The 14,260-nt window shown below is 53.4% G+C and overlaps 6 protein-coding genes across 6 annotated transcripts; 2 read left to right on the forward strand and 4 right to left on the reverse strand.

Annotated features, from left to right (window-relative positions):
* Positions 1-42: 42 nt before the first annotated feature.
* N7468_009226 (putative cell wall protein) lies at positions 43-1,806 on the reverse strand (the record flags this gene model as incomplete). The annotated part of the gene is made up of 1 exon (XM_058478522.1): positions 43-1,806. The coding sequence occupies one exon, from the start codon at positions 1,804-1,806 to the stop codon at positions 43-45; it is 1,764 nt and encodes a 587-aa protein (XP_058326852.1).
* A 2,734-nt stretch (positions 1,807-4,540) lies between these two features.
* On the reverse strand, positions 4,541-4,876 carry N7468_009227 (uncharacterized protein; the record flags this gene model as incomplete). The annotated part of the gene is made up of 1 exon (XM_058478523.1): positions 4,541-4,876. The coding sequence occupies one exon, from the start codon at positions 4,874-4,876 to the stop codon at positions 4,541-4,543; it is 336 nt and encodes a 111-aa protein (XP_058326853.1).
* A 990-nt stretch (positions 4,877-5,866) lies between these two features.
* N7468_009228 (serine/threonine/tyrosine protein kinase MPS1) lies at positions 5,867-8,329 on the forward strand (the record flags this gene model as incomplete). The annotated part of the gene is made up of 1 exon (XM_058478524.1): positions 5,867-8,329. One exon carries the CDS (start codon positions 5,867-5,869, stop codon positions 8,327-8,329), a length of 2,463 nt encoding a protein of 820 aa, XP_058326854.1.
* A 710-nt stretch (positions 8,330-9,039) lies between these two features.
* On the reverse strand, positions 9,040-10,025 carry N7468_009229 (rRNA-processing protein NSA2; the record flags this gene model as incomplete). The annotated part of the gene is made up of 3 exons (XM_058478525.1): positions 9,040-9,268; positions 9,332-9,822; positions 10,023-10,025. The coding sequence occupies 3 exons, from the start codon at positions 10,023-10,025 to the stop codon at positions 9,040-9,042; spliced, it is 723 nt and encodes a 240-aa protein (XP_058326855.1).
* Positions 10,026-10,306: 281 nt separating this feature from the next.
* N7468_009230 (mitochondrial 54S ribosomal protein bL21m) lies at positions 10,307-11,075 on the forward strand (the record flags this gene model as incomplete). Its single annotated transcript, XM_058478526.1, has 2 exons — positions 10,307-10,593; positions 10,670-11,075. The coding sequence occupies 2 exons, from the start codon at positions 10,307-10,309 to the stop codon at positions 11,073-11,075; spliced, it is 693 nt and encodes a 230-aa protein (XP_058326856.1).
* Positions 11,076-11,821: 746 nt separating this feature from the next.
* On the reverse strand, positions 11,822-12,196 carry N7468_009231 (uncharacterized protein; the record flags this gene model as incomplete). Its single annotated transcript, XM_058478527.1, has 1 exon — positions 11,822-12,196. The coding sequence occupies one exon, from the start codon at positions 12,194-12,196 to the stop codon at positions 11,822-11,824; it is 375 nt and encodes a 124-aa protein (XP_058326857.1).
* Positions 12,197-14,260: the final 2,064 nt, after the last annotated feature.

A 14,260-nucleotide genomic window follows, 5' to 3' on the forward strand; every position in this document is an offset into this window, starting at 1 on the left:
ATCGAGGTCATCCTGAGGAAGAATTTAAGCAAAGGCTGACCCTTACTCGCTGCAAGCGCACACAGTCTTGGTGACCGTGACGGTCTCGGTGCAAGCACCGGGGACCCAAGGAGCAGGGGTAACAACAGTGGGAGGACTGGTAGGGGCAGGAGCGCCACCGCCGACACTCCAGGTAGCACTCCAGGAAGCACCACCGGAACCACCAACGGAACCACCAGTAGAGCCACCGGTAGAGCCGCCAGTAGAGCCGCCAGTTGAACCGCCAGTGGAACCACCGGTAGAGCCTCCAGTAGAGCCAGTTGGCCATGGAACACCGCCGCCGCTGGAAGGAGAGGCAGAGCCAGTGGGAGAAGCACCGGATGGGATGGCAGGAATGGAAGCAGGGACAGTGGCGGAGGGAATAGAGCCGCCGGGGAGAGTAACAGAGGTAGAACCACCGATAGACACGGTAGCGGTCGAGCTGGGAGCAGGAGCACCAGGCAGGCGGCATCCAGTGATCCACTCAATAATGATAAGCTCGAAGCTGAAACCAATGTCGATGTCGACGCAGCCACCAAGGAAGGCAACGAGCTCGGCGATGGTCTCGAAGGTAAGGCAGGTAATGCTCTCACCGGCAGCGAGCAGGCCCAGGGCACCACGAACCTCAATGCTGAGGGAAGCGAGAAGGGTCTCGGTAAGGAAGCCGAGGACATCACCGACGAGACCCGCAACAAGGTCGACAGAGGCCTCAGCGCTGACGGCCAGAGACAGCCAGAGAAGAACAACGGCCTTGAGCTCAACACCGAGGTCGCAGCTGGCGCCGGAGAGCCAGATAGCGAGAGCAGTACGGAGTTCGATGCTCAGGCCAGCGGCAAGGTGACCAGCAGCACAGGCCTCAAGAGCAGTGCGGACAGAAACATCCAGCTCGACGCCGGCCTTGAGGTAAGCCAGGAGAGAGGCCTGGGCCGCGGCAGTCAAAGCGCCGGTCTCCTCCACGAGGGCGGCAATGGAAGCACCAACAGAGACGACGGTGAGAGCAGTCTCCGACAGAGCTCCAACAGCGACGACATCAACACCGGCCTCGAGGTCAAGGAGGCCAATGACGGCCGCCTTCAAAGTGGCACTCAGGGTGCATTCTGCGCCGTGGACCCAAGCAACAAGGGCAGCCTTCACCTCCGCAGTCAAGCTAGCGCAAACACCGCCCTCGGCGATGACCCACAGAGCAGCCTTAACGTCGGCACTCAGGTCAACCGCACCCTTGAGGAAAAGGACAAGTTCCGCCTGGGCGGCGGCGCTCAGAACCAGAGTAGACTCGAGCTCCGAGATGGAAAGGATACCGTCGAGGGTAACGTAGAGCTGCTCCTTAGCAGCGATCTCGGCGCAGGTAGGAACGAAAACGGAGAGAGCGGCCAGCACATCAACCTCCAGAGCAGCACCACCATCACACCAGGAGATGAGGGACGCCTTGAGCGAGCCGGTGATGTAGGCTTGGGTCTGCAGCCAGGCCTTCAGCTCGGCACGAGCATCGGCGTGGATGTCAACGGAAGCGCATCCAATGGCACTACCTTGCAGAGCAGCGGCAGCCTGGGCACTGATACCACCCAGGATGGTGACAGAGCTGGTAGCATGCCCGCTGATCCCAAGGACACCGCCGATGATGCCCTCCAGGTCGAGGCTACCACCGACTGAGCCACCAATGCTCAATCCTCCACTAATTCCAAGGGGAAAGGTGCGAGTGTCGAGATCGCGAGAATCGAGAGAAAGGTCCGCCGGGTAGGCGAGGGCCGAAACGGCCAAACTGGCGAGGACGGCGTAAGAAGTACGCATTTTGCTGCGCTATAAACGAGTGTAGAGCAACGGCTTCAAAAAGTAATAACTTTCACAGATCGGTTTCTGTGAATAAAACGAGAGACGCGAAGCCGCAGTTTCGACGGACGAGTGCCGTCGGGTTAAACGATAGACTGAATTATAAAAAAGAACGAAAGAAAAAGAAAGACGATAGAGTATGATCACCATAATCGAGCGACGATCCATCACCTTTATATACCCCTGACCAGCATAGAAGTGCACCAAAAGGGTCTCCACCAGACGGTTCCACCATCTGGATCAGAGCAAACCCCAAGTCTCAGCATCCTCGTCCCACTTTTCGAGCTATCTACACTTAAGGGGTCACAGTTATCGGGAGCCGGGATCTTCCAAAGTCCCCATGTGGATCGGGGCGGAGCCAGTGATCATTCGCTCGCAGGGCCAAGGTCAAGATAGGGGGGCCACTTGAGCCATTCCCAATGTGGCAAGGCCTGTCAGAGAAGGTGTCAGATGCTCGGCACATCACGATTTTCATGATTTGCAAACGGGCGACACGGGCGACACGGGCGAATCATGCCATTCCAACGGCAAAGACTTGTTCGTGCCATGCGGACTCACCAGCTCATATCCCCTCTTCTGAGGCGATGACCTCCGAGATTCGAGAAAGCAGGCAGTCCAATACGAAGACTGCAAACAAAGGGACCGATGACGTCCAGTCCTTCCCGGAGAGAGCTAGTAGAGAAAAAGGTGATGCATCCGTGGCCCCACCGTCAACAGACACTTTTAGTTCCTAAAATCGGGATCCTGACTACATGTGCGTTTGCATTTCGGATCCTTGGGTCTGAATGTTTGAACTTGGTGGATCATGGTCTATGCTCACTTGGCCAAGGCCATCCCGTCCATGGATCATGTAAATTAAACAAACCCTTCCAGGTCCGCAGAGAGCGCAACCCGAGAGCGCAACCCGTGAGCGCAAAAGGCGAGCTGCTGGGCCGAGGATCCTCCTGAATCCTCCTGAGCTGTGGAGGGGGAATTGAGTCGGAGGGAATCCAGACCAGCCACCTATCATAGGTGTACGGAGTACGTACTTCGTACTGCCTCTTTGGCTACGCCGTTGGGGTTAGATCAGGAGCACACTGGTCAACCCCTGGCCCAAACTTAGCCTTGGCTTAAAAAAAAGACCTGTCGAACTCCTACGGAGCAGCCCCCAGCAGTTCCCGATCTCCGAGCACTCGTTCTGAGTCAATTTTGCCGACCGGCTGGGTGCAGAAGGTTTTCTCAGTTCTTGTTACGGAGTACCCTGTCCTCTGTAGGACCTACGTAGATCCGATGATGGCGTCGTAGGGCTGGTAGCTCCCATTGTCTGTCCATGATCACTCGGAATACTCTGTACATCCCTACGTGCCGTTCCTCGTGGTGCCATGCGAGGATCGTGGGCGAAACGGTCGATCTCGGAAGAATACCCATGCAGAATGCCAGATGTCGGCCTCTTTCAGGGGGGAAGGGGGGGTTAGAATGGAGGGCTCCCCAGATGGATCCAACGAGGCGACGGGGCTTTCTGCAGACACCTGCACTAGTGCAAGCCACAAGTCAAGTTTCGAACGATAGTTGATGCCCCTGCAGTTCGCCAGTGTAGCCTCGAATGAACAGGCCGCAAATTTGAGGATCAAAGAAATCGAGCTTGACAAGACGAAACTTGGTACCTGGCGCTAAGTGGGGTCCGTGGGGTCAGGGGGTTCCGGGCTGTTCCACGCGACTTTTAGGTAAACCTCCGTGAACGACATACAGTGACGGAGCAATCATGATTCCTCACATGTTGAATAATCCGACTGCTCGCTACGCGGAAATGCCCTTCTCGTGGTGTCTCCGGAGGGTGGCGCTACACCTGCACCGAACTAGCCATGCGGAGCTCGTCCCGGGATAACAACGGGTGCGTTTCGCTCTTGAAGATCCAAAGTTAAAATCCGAAGTAATGGCGGTTTCAGGTCAACCGGCATTCCAAAAATATATCTCGATAATGAGGCTAAAGTCGGTTCCCGCTATGGAGTACATCTGTAGGAGATAAAGTAGGTGTTCGAACTTGTCTCAACCCCCCCCGTGGAGAGAAGGAGTTAAGGTTTTTTTTTTTCTTGAGTCGCAGAAGGCCCGCAACGGTCATACCCAGAGACGGCTTGCCAGTGGAAGTGGACTCGATTTCAAACAATCAGGGGGCAATCCGTGCACGCCTTTCCGGGTGCCGAGGCTTCTGACTGGGCCGCTGTGCATTAGGGCCAGTAGTCGGCGGGACCCTTGGTCCAGAACGGTATAGGGGGACGCTTGGCTCTCGTAGAGCGATACACCTTTCAGAAACCATGTGGGATTCTCAATCAGTTGTCCGTCCTGGTGGATGCTTCGTGCCAATGCTCTACTCCGTAGAACATGCAGAGTGCACAGGACGGCTTCGCTTCGAAACGAGCCGTTTCTCCCCTCTTCGGCACGTCTCCATGGCTATTCCAAATCATTGAATCGCTTCAGTAATTAAGAGGAAACAATGTCTCGGCACGAACCGTCTCGACGGAGTATACCTTACGTATATGCCCCTTCGTGGATCGGAGGCTGAATTCTATTTTCGTCAACGCAATGCTGATCGTGAGATGTCGGAGGATCTAGACCACTATTCGCACCGGTCAAAAACGCCTCAATCCCAGGTGACCGCCCGTGCATTCGCGCATGGTCTTTCCAATCTTGATTTTGCGCTGCGATCGATCGATCGGCATCAAAGTAGCTTGTTGGGGGGGGCATCGATCGGGCCAAAAACAAGAGCAACGGTCTCGTAATTCGACCGCCTCGCATTGCGCTGCATGCTGCATGTTTGCTTCGACTCCTGCAGGAGACCCGCGAGCCGGCCAATCAATCGACAACCCCGAAGTGACTGCCCCTGATCGTTCACACATGCAAAACCGCTGCCTGGAATTCCAAGGTTCTGGAATTGCCTCGGCTTCATGCCGTATGCAGGGTACTTATTTCCCAGATCATGGGGACGGAGACAAAAGGGCGGCAAACCGCTTATCGATTCGCCGGTCATGGCTGTTAGTTCCAACGTGTGGGACATGATACATCATGCTACGCGCATGCATGACCATGGGCAAGCAATGGATCCTCGGAGGAGCTCCGCATGATGGGTACGCGGTACGCTGGACTAATCGTAGTCATCATGGTATATGTCAACTGCCAGCGATGATTTCTACCACTAGGAGAACATCTGTATCAAATTGCTATGCTGCTTGTCCGCAGCGCACCGTCTGTACTCCAAGCAAGTTTCTAGTACACGCCCTTGTAACTCTTCGGATTTCTGGAATGAAACCATTGGAAAACCCATGGCTACTCGTGTACCAAGCTTATACTATTGATGGAACTTGAACAGCACCAACTGGTGAGACTTGGACCGATCTTAGACGACCAAAGGCTCCAAATGTCGGATGAGACGTTCGATGTGTTTTAGTATGATGTCCAGCTCCAATCACCACAGAACCTCATACGGTCTTGTACAATTAGGGTTGAAGTAGTCACCGTCTCAGACTATTAAGATATTGGAAATGAGAATGGTTTTACGAGTTGCTAGTAGCTACCGATACTCCAAATGCTGGACGCAGAAACCCTTCCCAAGTTGGAGTGTGTCTTTCGAGGCCTGATGCTGCTACTTGAGGTTCTGAGATTGGGATGGATGATATATATGTTTTCGGGTGGTCAATCTGACGTCTCCTCGACGTCTCGTCTGCTCGGTACCTCAAAACTCCGCAACGATGGACCTCCTTCAGGTGCAAAGGAAATTTTGTACCAGGATCGATTTCGAGAAGCAACTTTTAACCATTCTGTCCATCTGCAGCACTTCCAACGTCGTATATGCAACGCTCGCAGGCCAAACATGCCAGTCTAATGTTGTTCCGTCTCCATAGCAACAATCAAACCACGTGACTCTGCGCGTTGACGGAACGTCGAGATTGGACGGGCTTTCCTCGAAGAGTATCAACATAACAAACATACGACAACTTCGGGTCGCCGCTGCATTGATCTACGACTTCAATGTAGCGAGCTTGCCGCCATGGCCTCTCCGACTCCTCTTTCGACATACGACTCCCGTCTGTATTCCCAACCGCCGCGCCCAATGTCCCGAACTGCGGTTTCACGGTCCGGTTCTAGACGGGCGTCGCCAGCCCTACAAAGCGCGGAACCGCGACCGGCTATTTCACGGCACTACTCCGGCGACAGCTCCGATGAAGAGGTGCCGGAGCCCAAGTTCAGCGCATCCGTCAAGGCGCTTTTAGATGGAGACGGTTTGGGGTCCTCGCCCCATCTGCAGAGAGGCCATGCTGCTTACGAGCGGCGGGCGGCCGCGGGCTCGAGGCATTCGAGTCAATCCCCGCGCAATTCATCCCCTCACGACTCCTCGACTGGCAGCCCAGCGCCTCGTGTAGTGCGACTGGGGGCCATCTCGTCGTCCTCGAGGTTTTCCCGCGAGGGTTCTCCACTGTCGAGTAGCCAGACCGCGGAGCCTGAAGGTCAAAAACCCCCAACTGATTTCATTACTCCCGCTCCGCGGCCCCGGAGTGTCCGCATCAATGCTTCGCGTAGCCATACGCGATCGCCATCGTCGGTGTCACCTTCTGCTAAGCGTTTCTCTGAACGGAACTCGGGAGATGAACATGGCAGTGGTGATCGGTCTGATAGTGACCGCAAGTCACGATATGACGAGGATCCAGCCTCTCGCATTGGTACCTCCTCGGTCTTACGCGGTCGCAACATGGAGGACTTTGGCCCCCAGAGTTCATTGCGCGTGAAACGGGTTGGCAGACTTACCGGGACCTTCTTAAACGGTCCTGCCCGTCGCGGAGTTCTGCGCAGGCAAAGTGAGGAGAACAACGAAAGCTACATGAACGAGGACCTCAGAGAAACGGCGGCGCCGAGCAATGAGGATGCAGAATACCAGCCCCGAGTCAGGGCCTCTTCCCCAAGGTCTCATGGGCTGACCCTAGTCCACCGCATGAAAGTGAAGAGCGCCGGAAAGAGCAGCCAGCGTCCATCGAACGGCCATTCTCAAGGTCATCCTCGCCAAAATCATATGGATCACAATCCAAGTCCACCCCAGGTTCCTCTTCGGACCTGTCGTCCAAACCATCCAGTGCAAAGGGAGCAGCCTGTCTATAAGGTTCCGTCGCTTCCTCACCTGCCTTCCGGGAAAGACCAAGAAAACGACCCTCCGCCAACTTTTAAACGGACGAAGCCTCCGGGATTGAATGTGTTGGATAAGCCCGACAAGTTGTCAGCAATGTACGATACCGACAAGAAACCTGCTGAACCACCTGCCGGAAGCTCACCACGCAAAATTCTTGCTACCAGAAGTAATAATGCCCCCCATCGACCCGCCCCGCCGCCTCCGAAAATGTCCGTCCTCGAAACCGCGACAGCGACGGGAGGTGCCTCCACTTCGCAGTCGCGTAAGAAGCGGACGCAGGTATCAATTAACCAAAAGCACTTCACCCGCCTAGATTGTATTGGACGAGGCGGTAGCTCTCGCGTGTACCGAGTGATGGCGGAAAACTATAAAATCTTCGCCCTCAAGCGTGTGAACTTGGAAGACGTTGATCCGCTCACATTGGCCGGTTACAAGGGCGAAATCGACCTGTTAAAGAAGCTGGAAAATGTGGAACGGGTGGTGCGACTCTTCGATTGGGAGCTCAATTCCGACAAACATTCCCTCAGCGTGTTGATGGAGATTGGTGAATCCGACCTGGAGAAAATCCTCACCTACCGACTGAATGCGGAGGATGCTGTGTTCGATATCAACTTTACCCGATTCTACTGGAAAGAAATGCTGGAGTGTGTCCAGGCGGTTCATAACTTCAACATTGTTCACTCCGATCTGAAGCCGGCCAATTTCCTCATGGTACAAGGCCGTCTCAAGCTGATTGACTTTGGTATCGCCAATGCCATCCAAGACAACACGGTCAACGTGCACCGGGAGCAACAAGTGGGAACCCCGAATTACATGTCCCCCGAGGCGTTGGTCGACTCCAATGCCTCTTTGGGCCTCCCGGCCAGCGTTGGCAAAATGATGAAACTGGGTAAGCCCAGCGATGTGTGGAGCTTGGGTTGCATTTTGTACAAAATGGTTTATGGCCAGCCCCCCTTCGCGAAAATCGCCAAGTACTACGAACGCATCATGGCGATCCCCAACCCTCGTGTACAGATCGACTTCCCAAGTCACGGTGTGGGCGGCGTTCCTGTTCCTCCCGGGTTAATTCGAACCCTCAAGCGCTGCTTACAGCGTGACCAGACTCTTCGTCCGACCATCGAAGAGATGCTGGGCCCGCGAGACCCATTCTTACACCCCGATGCCCAGCTCGAGGGCGCGGTTCCTGTGACCCAAGACATGCTGGGACGCATTCTCGCAAATGTCATCCACCACTGCAAGGCCCGCGGCATCCCCAAAGAAGAGGAGCTCGCCGCTTGGCCGGCTGGTTTCTTTGCAAAAATCAAAGCTGCATTGGAAGAAGAAAATTCCTGATCCCATCGACTGGGCTGTTTTCCTTTGTATTCTCCGTCTTTCGTCATAACTTTCGCCTCCCATTCTGTTTCCAGCACGATGTCATGACCGGTGTTTTGGGGTGTTACCTTTTTCTTTGTTCCTTTGTTTCTGGCGGTGGATCTACTTCATATCTTGTTCGCCACTTTGCATGCTGTTGCATACGGCTTGAGCCCGACTCTTCGATCCCAGCGATTCAGCGAAGACTTGCGGTCTACTTCTGTATATGATTCTTCGATACTTCTCTCGTCATTCGACGGCGCTGCGCTATTGAGCCGGGCGTCGGATCCTTTGGAGCTTGAAGTAACATTGCTCTGTTAGAGTGCAATGCCTAATTGGCATATCGATGCTTTCCCCTTCGTTTCCTCCAATCCTGTAAAACCCAACACTCTAGATGTGCAAATAGCGTGTGCTAGTAGTAGCTAGTGGCAACAATCGGTATCTATATTCAAAAAATGCATGTATTTTGTAGCTCAGCTCATCTATCAGCTTCATAAATGCCGAGGCATGCCAAATACTTTTCGTTTCGTAAATCTGAAGGAACTGCGCCATGAACACCGAAGAAAATATGGCCTAAGCCATGTGAAATCCGACAAATCAAGGGCTTGTGCCCTGGGCCCGATGGTATCGAGAGAAGACAATCCGTCTGAGGTAATTAGGGGGGGGGGAAGGGCGATCTTGAAGCGTAAAATCTAGACAAGGAGGACGGCGTTGACACAGCCGTCGTTCTCAGGCACGTTGGTGATCTGTGCCCATTTACCCCACACTACTTTACCGGTGGTGGTGACGAGACCCAGCTCGGAGACGTTGATCTCGATGATCGTTCCCTTGGTCAGGACACCGAGTTGGGTGTAGAGAGGGTTTGAGGGGTTCTTCTTGACGGAGAGGATGGGGAGTTGGACGGTGACACCCAGTTCGGGGCTGGAAAAGATATCCGGTTAGTTCCCTGTATGGATGGCAGATACGAGGGGAGGGATGACATACTGGGTCACATTGGCCTTCTTGTAACGGAGACCCATGGGACGGATGAATCGCTCGTACTTGACGGGGCGACGAGTGAAGTCGCTTCCGACGAAAGTAGGCTTGGTAATCATGCGCTTCCATGACTTCTTATGGGTCTTCTTTCCGGTGTTGACCACCTTGAACATCTCCTCTTCGCTAATCCCCTTGACCTTCGGCAGTGGCACGGCGAATTTGGCAGCCTTCTCATTCCGCTTGTCCTTAATAGCACTCGACAGGGCCTTGGCATTGGTGGCTTGGGATCGGTCCAGCAGGTATTGCGGCAGAGGGGTCTTGGAAGGCTCTTCGGGGGCGGAAGACTTGACGTTCTTCTCTTCCTGGGCCTTGATGCGCTTCTTCATCTGTATCTTCTCCTTGTGGCGCTTCTGCTGGTACAGCTTGGCTCGCAGACCACGCAGGTTCTGGGCATCGTAGGACTGCTTGTGGCCCTCACGAGCCTGACGCTTGCGGACTCGCTCATCATGGTCGAGTCGCTTACCGTGCTGCTTCTGCCAGCGCTCGATGTACCTGGAAGATGGTCAGTGGGGGTGGCTTTTTTTTTTTGCTGGGTGGTTGGCGGGGAGACAAACTCGTTCTGAGGCTATAGGTGGGAGTATTTTGTTAGTTCTTCTGGTTTTATCGGAATCAGGGTATGGATTCAAACAGGTAAACTTACCATGTTGATTGCAGAATGAGTATATCTGGCAAATTGTTGTGATGAGGATTTCCCTGCAAGATCTAATCGGGCCTCGAAAAAGTTGTTTCGGCGGGAAAGATAGTAATCCACGTGATCTCTTATCATGTGCCACGTGACAGGTACGGCGCGCCGGAAACACCATAAGCGCAGTATTTGATTTTCTCCGAGTCGACGGAGATCCGCTGTGCTGGAAGCTGCGAAGTGTCCCAAGGTCTCCCCAATTCACCTGAATTCCGGGAGCGGCACTTGACGACCAATCCACAATGTTCTCGCGCTCCGTATTAAGAGGCTTTGCCTCCGAGCTGCGCTGTGCAGCCACCACAATCTCCTCCGCCGCTCCCCTTCCCCAGCGAGCATGCCTCCACCAAACAGCTCGGCTCCACGCCTCACAGCCAGCATCCTCATCCCAACCGCCAAAAGCTCCTCTCAGTGCTGAGCCCCGTGCTCAATTCACCACACCGCCAATTCAGAGAGGCCCCCGCGTACCAACAGACGAGGACGGCAACCCAATACCGACGCGCCGCTGCGACATCCCCTCGAAAAGCAACCCGTGAAACCAGACTTCACCAAGCCGCTCGAAGTCTCCAAGTCGCTCATGGAACAACTGCCCCATCTCCGCGGCCAAGGCCCGAACTACATCGTCGCCCAGCTCCACGCCCGCCCTACCTCCTCACGGAGGGCGACCACATCCGCCTGCCATTCCTGATGCCCAACGTAAGGAGCGGCGACATCCTGCGCTTTAACCGCGCCTCCGTCCTCGGGTCCCGCGACTACACCCTTAAAGGCTCGCCGGTGCTCGACGAGCGACTGTTTACGTGCCGGGTGCGCGTAATCGGTACGGAGTCCGAGCCCATGCGGATTAAAGAGAAGACGAAGCGGAGGCAACGCCATGTGCAGGGCGTCCGGAGCAAGCACAGGTATACGATGATGCGGGTCATGGAGGTTTCGGTGCATAGCCCGGAGCAATTGCTGGCGGAGGGTGCTATAGTGGTTGAGGATTCAAAGGATGTCATTGAGAAGGCTCAGCAATGATCGGGTCGGAAAGCGAGCTTCTTCCGGGGATGCATTGGCGTCTTTGTAGCATTTCATGTACAGATAGATGGATGTTGGCTATCCTGAGTGACGTTGTATTTCTATATCAAATTTATTCCTATTTGTCTCAGGCTGGGGAGTATGAGTGTTCACGTTCACTACTATATTTTATTCTCTCATGAAAAGCTTTGACATGACTGGTGATCTTGGAGGCATCTATGGTTGTGTTATGTCTAGCAGAGCTGGTACAATACTCTCTTATGCAAATGATTGTGACCGAGGGGCAGCTTCCTCGCACTTCCCTGAGGGACTGAACTCGGAGTGAACGGATATTCTTACTTCTTGCGGCGACCCGCTGCTCGGAGAAAAAGGGTCTTCTGCTTCAATATTACCAGTACGGGAAGGCCCTGGTGTCCCCAGCGCCATCTCCTCGTCGCCCAGTGACCCAGGCAGACTATGAGTGGTGACGGGGACGTTAGATATTCCGCTTTCTCTTCGTGGATCTTTAGTAGTCTGCTTCGACCTATCACGTAGATGACGCACGAGCGGTCGAAGAGTCGGCAGGCAGGCACAAAGAATGCCAACAGACTGTTCAATCGATGACCACGTCGCGGGGTCAATGCTGAGATAGTGAGGGGTTTCGCAGGTTCCTCGACTGGAAGCTGGTTACGCGAAGAATCGAAACGAGAACGACACTGGAGGGGCTTAGCCTTGAACTGAACAGAACACGGTGATATTGGAGGAACTCACAAGCCGCCCAAAAGGAACAAGCCACTCAGAGTGAGCTTTTGTCGTAGGGTCGTTTGCAGCCTCCAGGCCATTGGATAAGGAAGGCACAGGATGAGCACGTCGAGTAGGATATTGGCGATGCCACTCCAGCGGAAGAACGACACTTCGTCAACGCAATGGCCGGGAAGAGACGGGTTCCAGAATTTGGCCACTGGCCAGCATCCGAAGATGGCAGCGAGAGTGCAAGCGACGAAATAAGCGATCACCAAGAATGCCGATGCGTACAGAACCCAGCGGAAGTATTGGACCACGCCGAATATGCGGTAGTAGAGTAGGAGGAATGACGACTTGGTCAGCACCGAATTGAAAAAGTATATGATTTGAGTCGCCATGAAAGCCTAGATATTTCTTATGAGAATCTCCGACGTACTTGACAGGTAGAATACACAGTACCTTGCCCAGATTTTCGCCCAGCTCCACACTGAAACTGTGGGAAGTATATGCTGCTATGAAGAGTATGATTTGCGTCCAGCGCAAAGCCACCGTAGCCCAATTGACAAGCTATCGATTTTTAGCAAATAGGTTCTATACAATAAGTTAGATCAGGAACTTTTCTTACCAGGGCAGCTAAGATGGTATAGTCATCCCACCAGAACCCTGCGCCAGAAACACGGCGTGCAAAGAACCGAAGGCCCACCAGTATAGTTGCGGGGACAATGGTGGTGATGGTCCCAATATAGATCTTTGCTTTGTTCCACTCAGTTTTATCATTGGAAGAAGAAAAATCCATAAGAAGTGATCTCTGAGACGATTGTTTCACGGCCAGGCGCGAAGGAAGAAGCCATCTGCCGCGCGTGCATTTTTTTTCTTCTTATATAAAAGTTCGGATAGCCAGATCGAACAATGAAATCTGGGGATAGAAACATGGAGATCCGGAGCCGAAACCCCCTAAAGCCACAGCTAAGCCTCATTGTCCCAGGAGTTGCTTCGGCCGGCTGTCTTGCTTGGCGTCTCCGAGATCGTGACCCATGGTTCGCCTCAGCTTCACTGAATAGCTGTTTCTGACCGAATGTAGAAGGTCAACGTAGAAATCAGAAATAGCAGTCGAATTGACCAAGTTCGACTAGTGCGCGGTAGGGTCTTGGTAGACCCTATTATTCGTTATGGAAGCTAGAAAGCCGTATTGATAGAGGGAGGCTCCGCCGCATTTGCCTAAACCATCAAGCGGGAAGGATCCGACCATTCTTGCGGGTGAAACGTATTGAGCGGTCCATCGAGATTCTCCCCGTCATGCGATCAAAACCTTTCTCACCTGCCATTCTGGATATGATGCCAAGAAAATGCTCTGGGATCGGGCATCATGATAATCCCCGGTGGCGCAACGTGAAGCTGTTAGGCTGGGCTCTCGTCTCTCGTGGAAAAAAACTTCGCTTTTGGGCATAGACATCTATTGGGATCATCGGACAACCAGATGTCACACTCCCACGAATGGCTAGTAGTCGAACCTGATCATCATCCAAGCGATTTGATATAGTTGCTGTTCAATAGAGGTATCAGCGATATTCTCACCTATGTTTGTCCTTATCAGGCTAGAAGGTGTTGAGACTCGTCCCCCCAACTGCAGACGAAACTCCGGAAGGATTCTATGCAGAGTCTTTTCTTCGTAGGCCAAGGGTCATGGAACGATAGTTTGTGTGACATCATGCGAGTATGAAATCTGTGTTCCTTGTACTTCCCGCCTCGTTGTGGCACCATCAGGCCCCCTAGACCTTATTCTTGAAGAATATTATGTGCCAAAGTCATCAAGAATCCCATCGCGACATCATGATGGAGGATTCGTCGGAGAATTGCTGTCAGAAATTTGCCGAGAAACATGGAATGACACAGCCGCATTGCTAGCGACAGTATTTTGTGTCGATGCCATCGTGACTGTCGGGTGAAAAGCCAGTATATGATGTAAAGCATTCATAAAGTCGCTAGTCGTATGCGAGAGGTACAGTGCTCATGGCGAAACTTTGATTTTGGGTAGTTGAAATTAGCGATCTATTGAACTAACCCTTGAGGTATACGACGAATAAGACACACCCATAGCTGTCCCTGTTCTTGAAGCCCTAGACTCGCGACAAGGGAAGCACCTGTCATGGTTCCCACTTGGGCTTGCTGATAACATGTTAGTCGTCCCGATGGTCTTCGGCTTCTTTAGCTCCCATGACAGGAGGACCAACAGGCTGTTTTGCCTCCATTCTGAGGTCCAGAAGTCTCTAGAGAACAATAGGGTTGCAACTTGGAATCCAATGAGGGCTGCACATAAGTTTATAGGGTCAATGTCGGCAAATCAATTCGGACATACTCATGCCTCGCTCCCGGGGCTAAGCCTCTGAAACAAACATGACAGTTGGTTTCATGTTGATCTTAACCCCTTCCAGACGGGGCTACATGTCTCTTCCGCGTATTAG

Source organism: Penicillium chermesinum, assembly GCF_028974085.1.
Source record: "Penicillium chermesinum strain IBT 19713 chromosome Unknown utg000007l:1.0-2695246.0:1.0-2697696.0, whole genome shotgun sequence".
Lineage (NCBI taxonomy): Eukaryota > Fungi > Ascomycota > Eurotiomycetes > Eurotiales > Aspergillaceae > Penicillium > Penicillium chermesinum.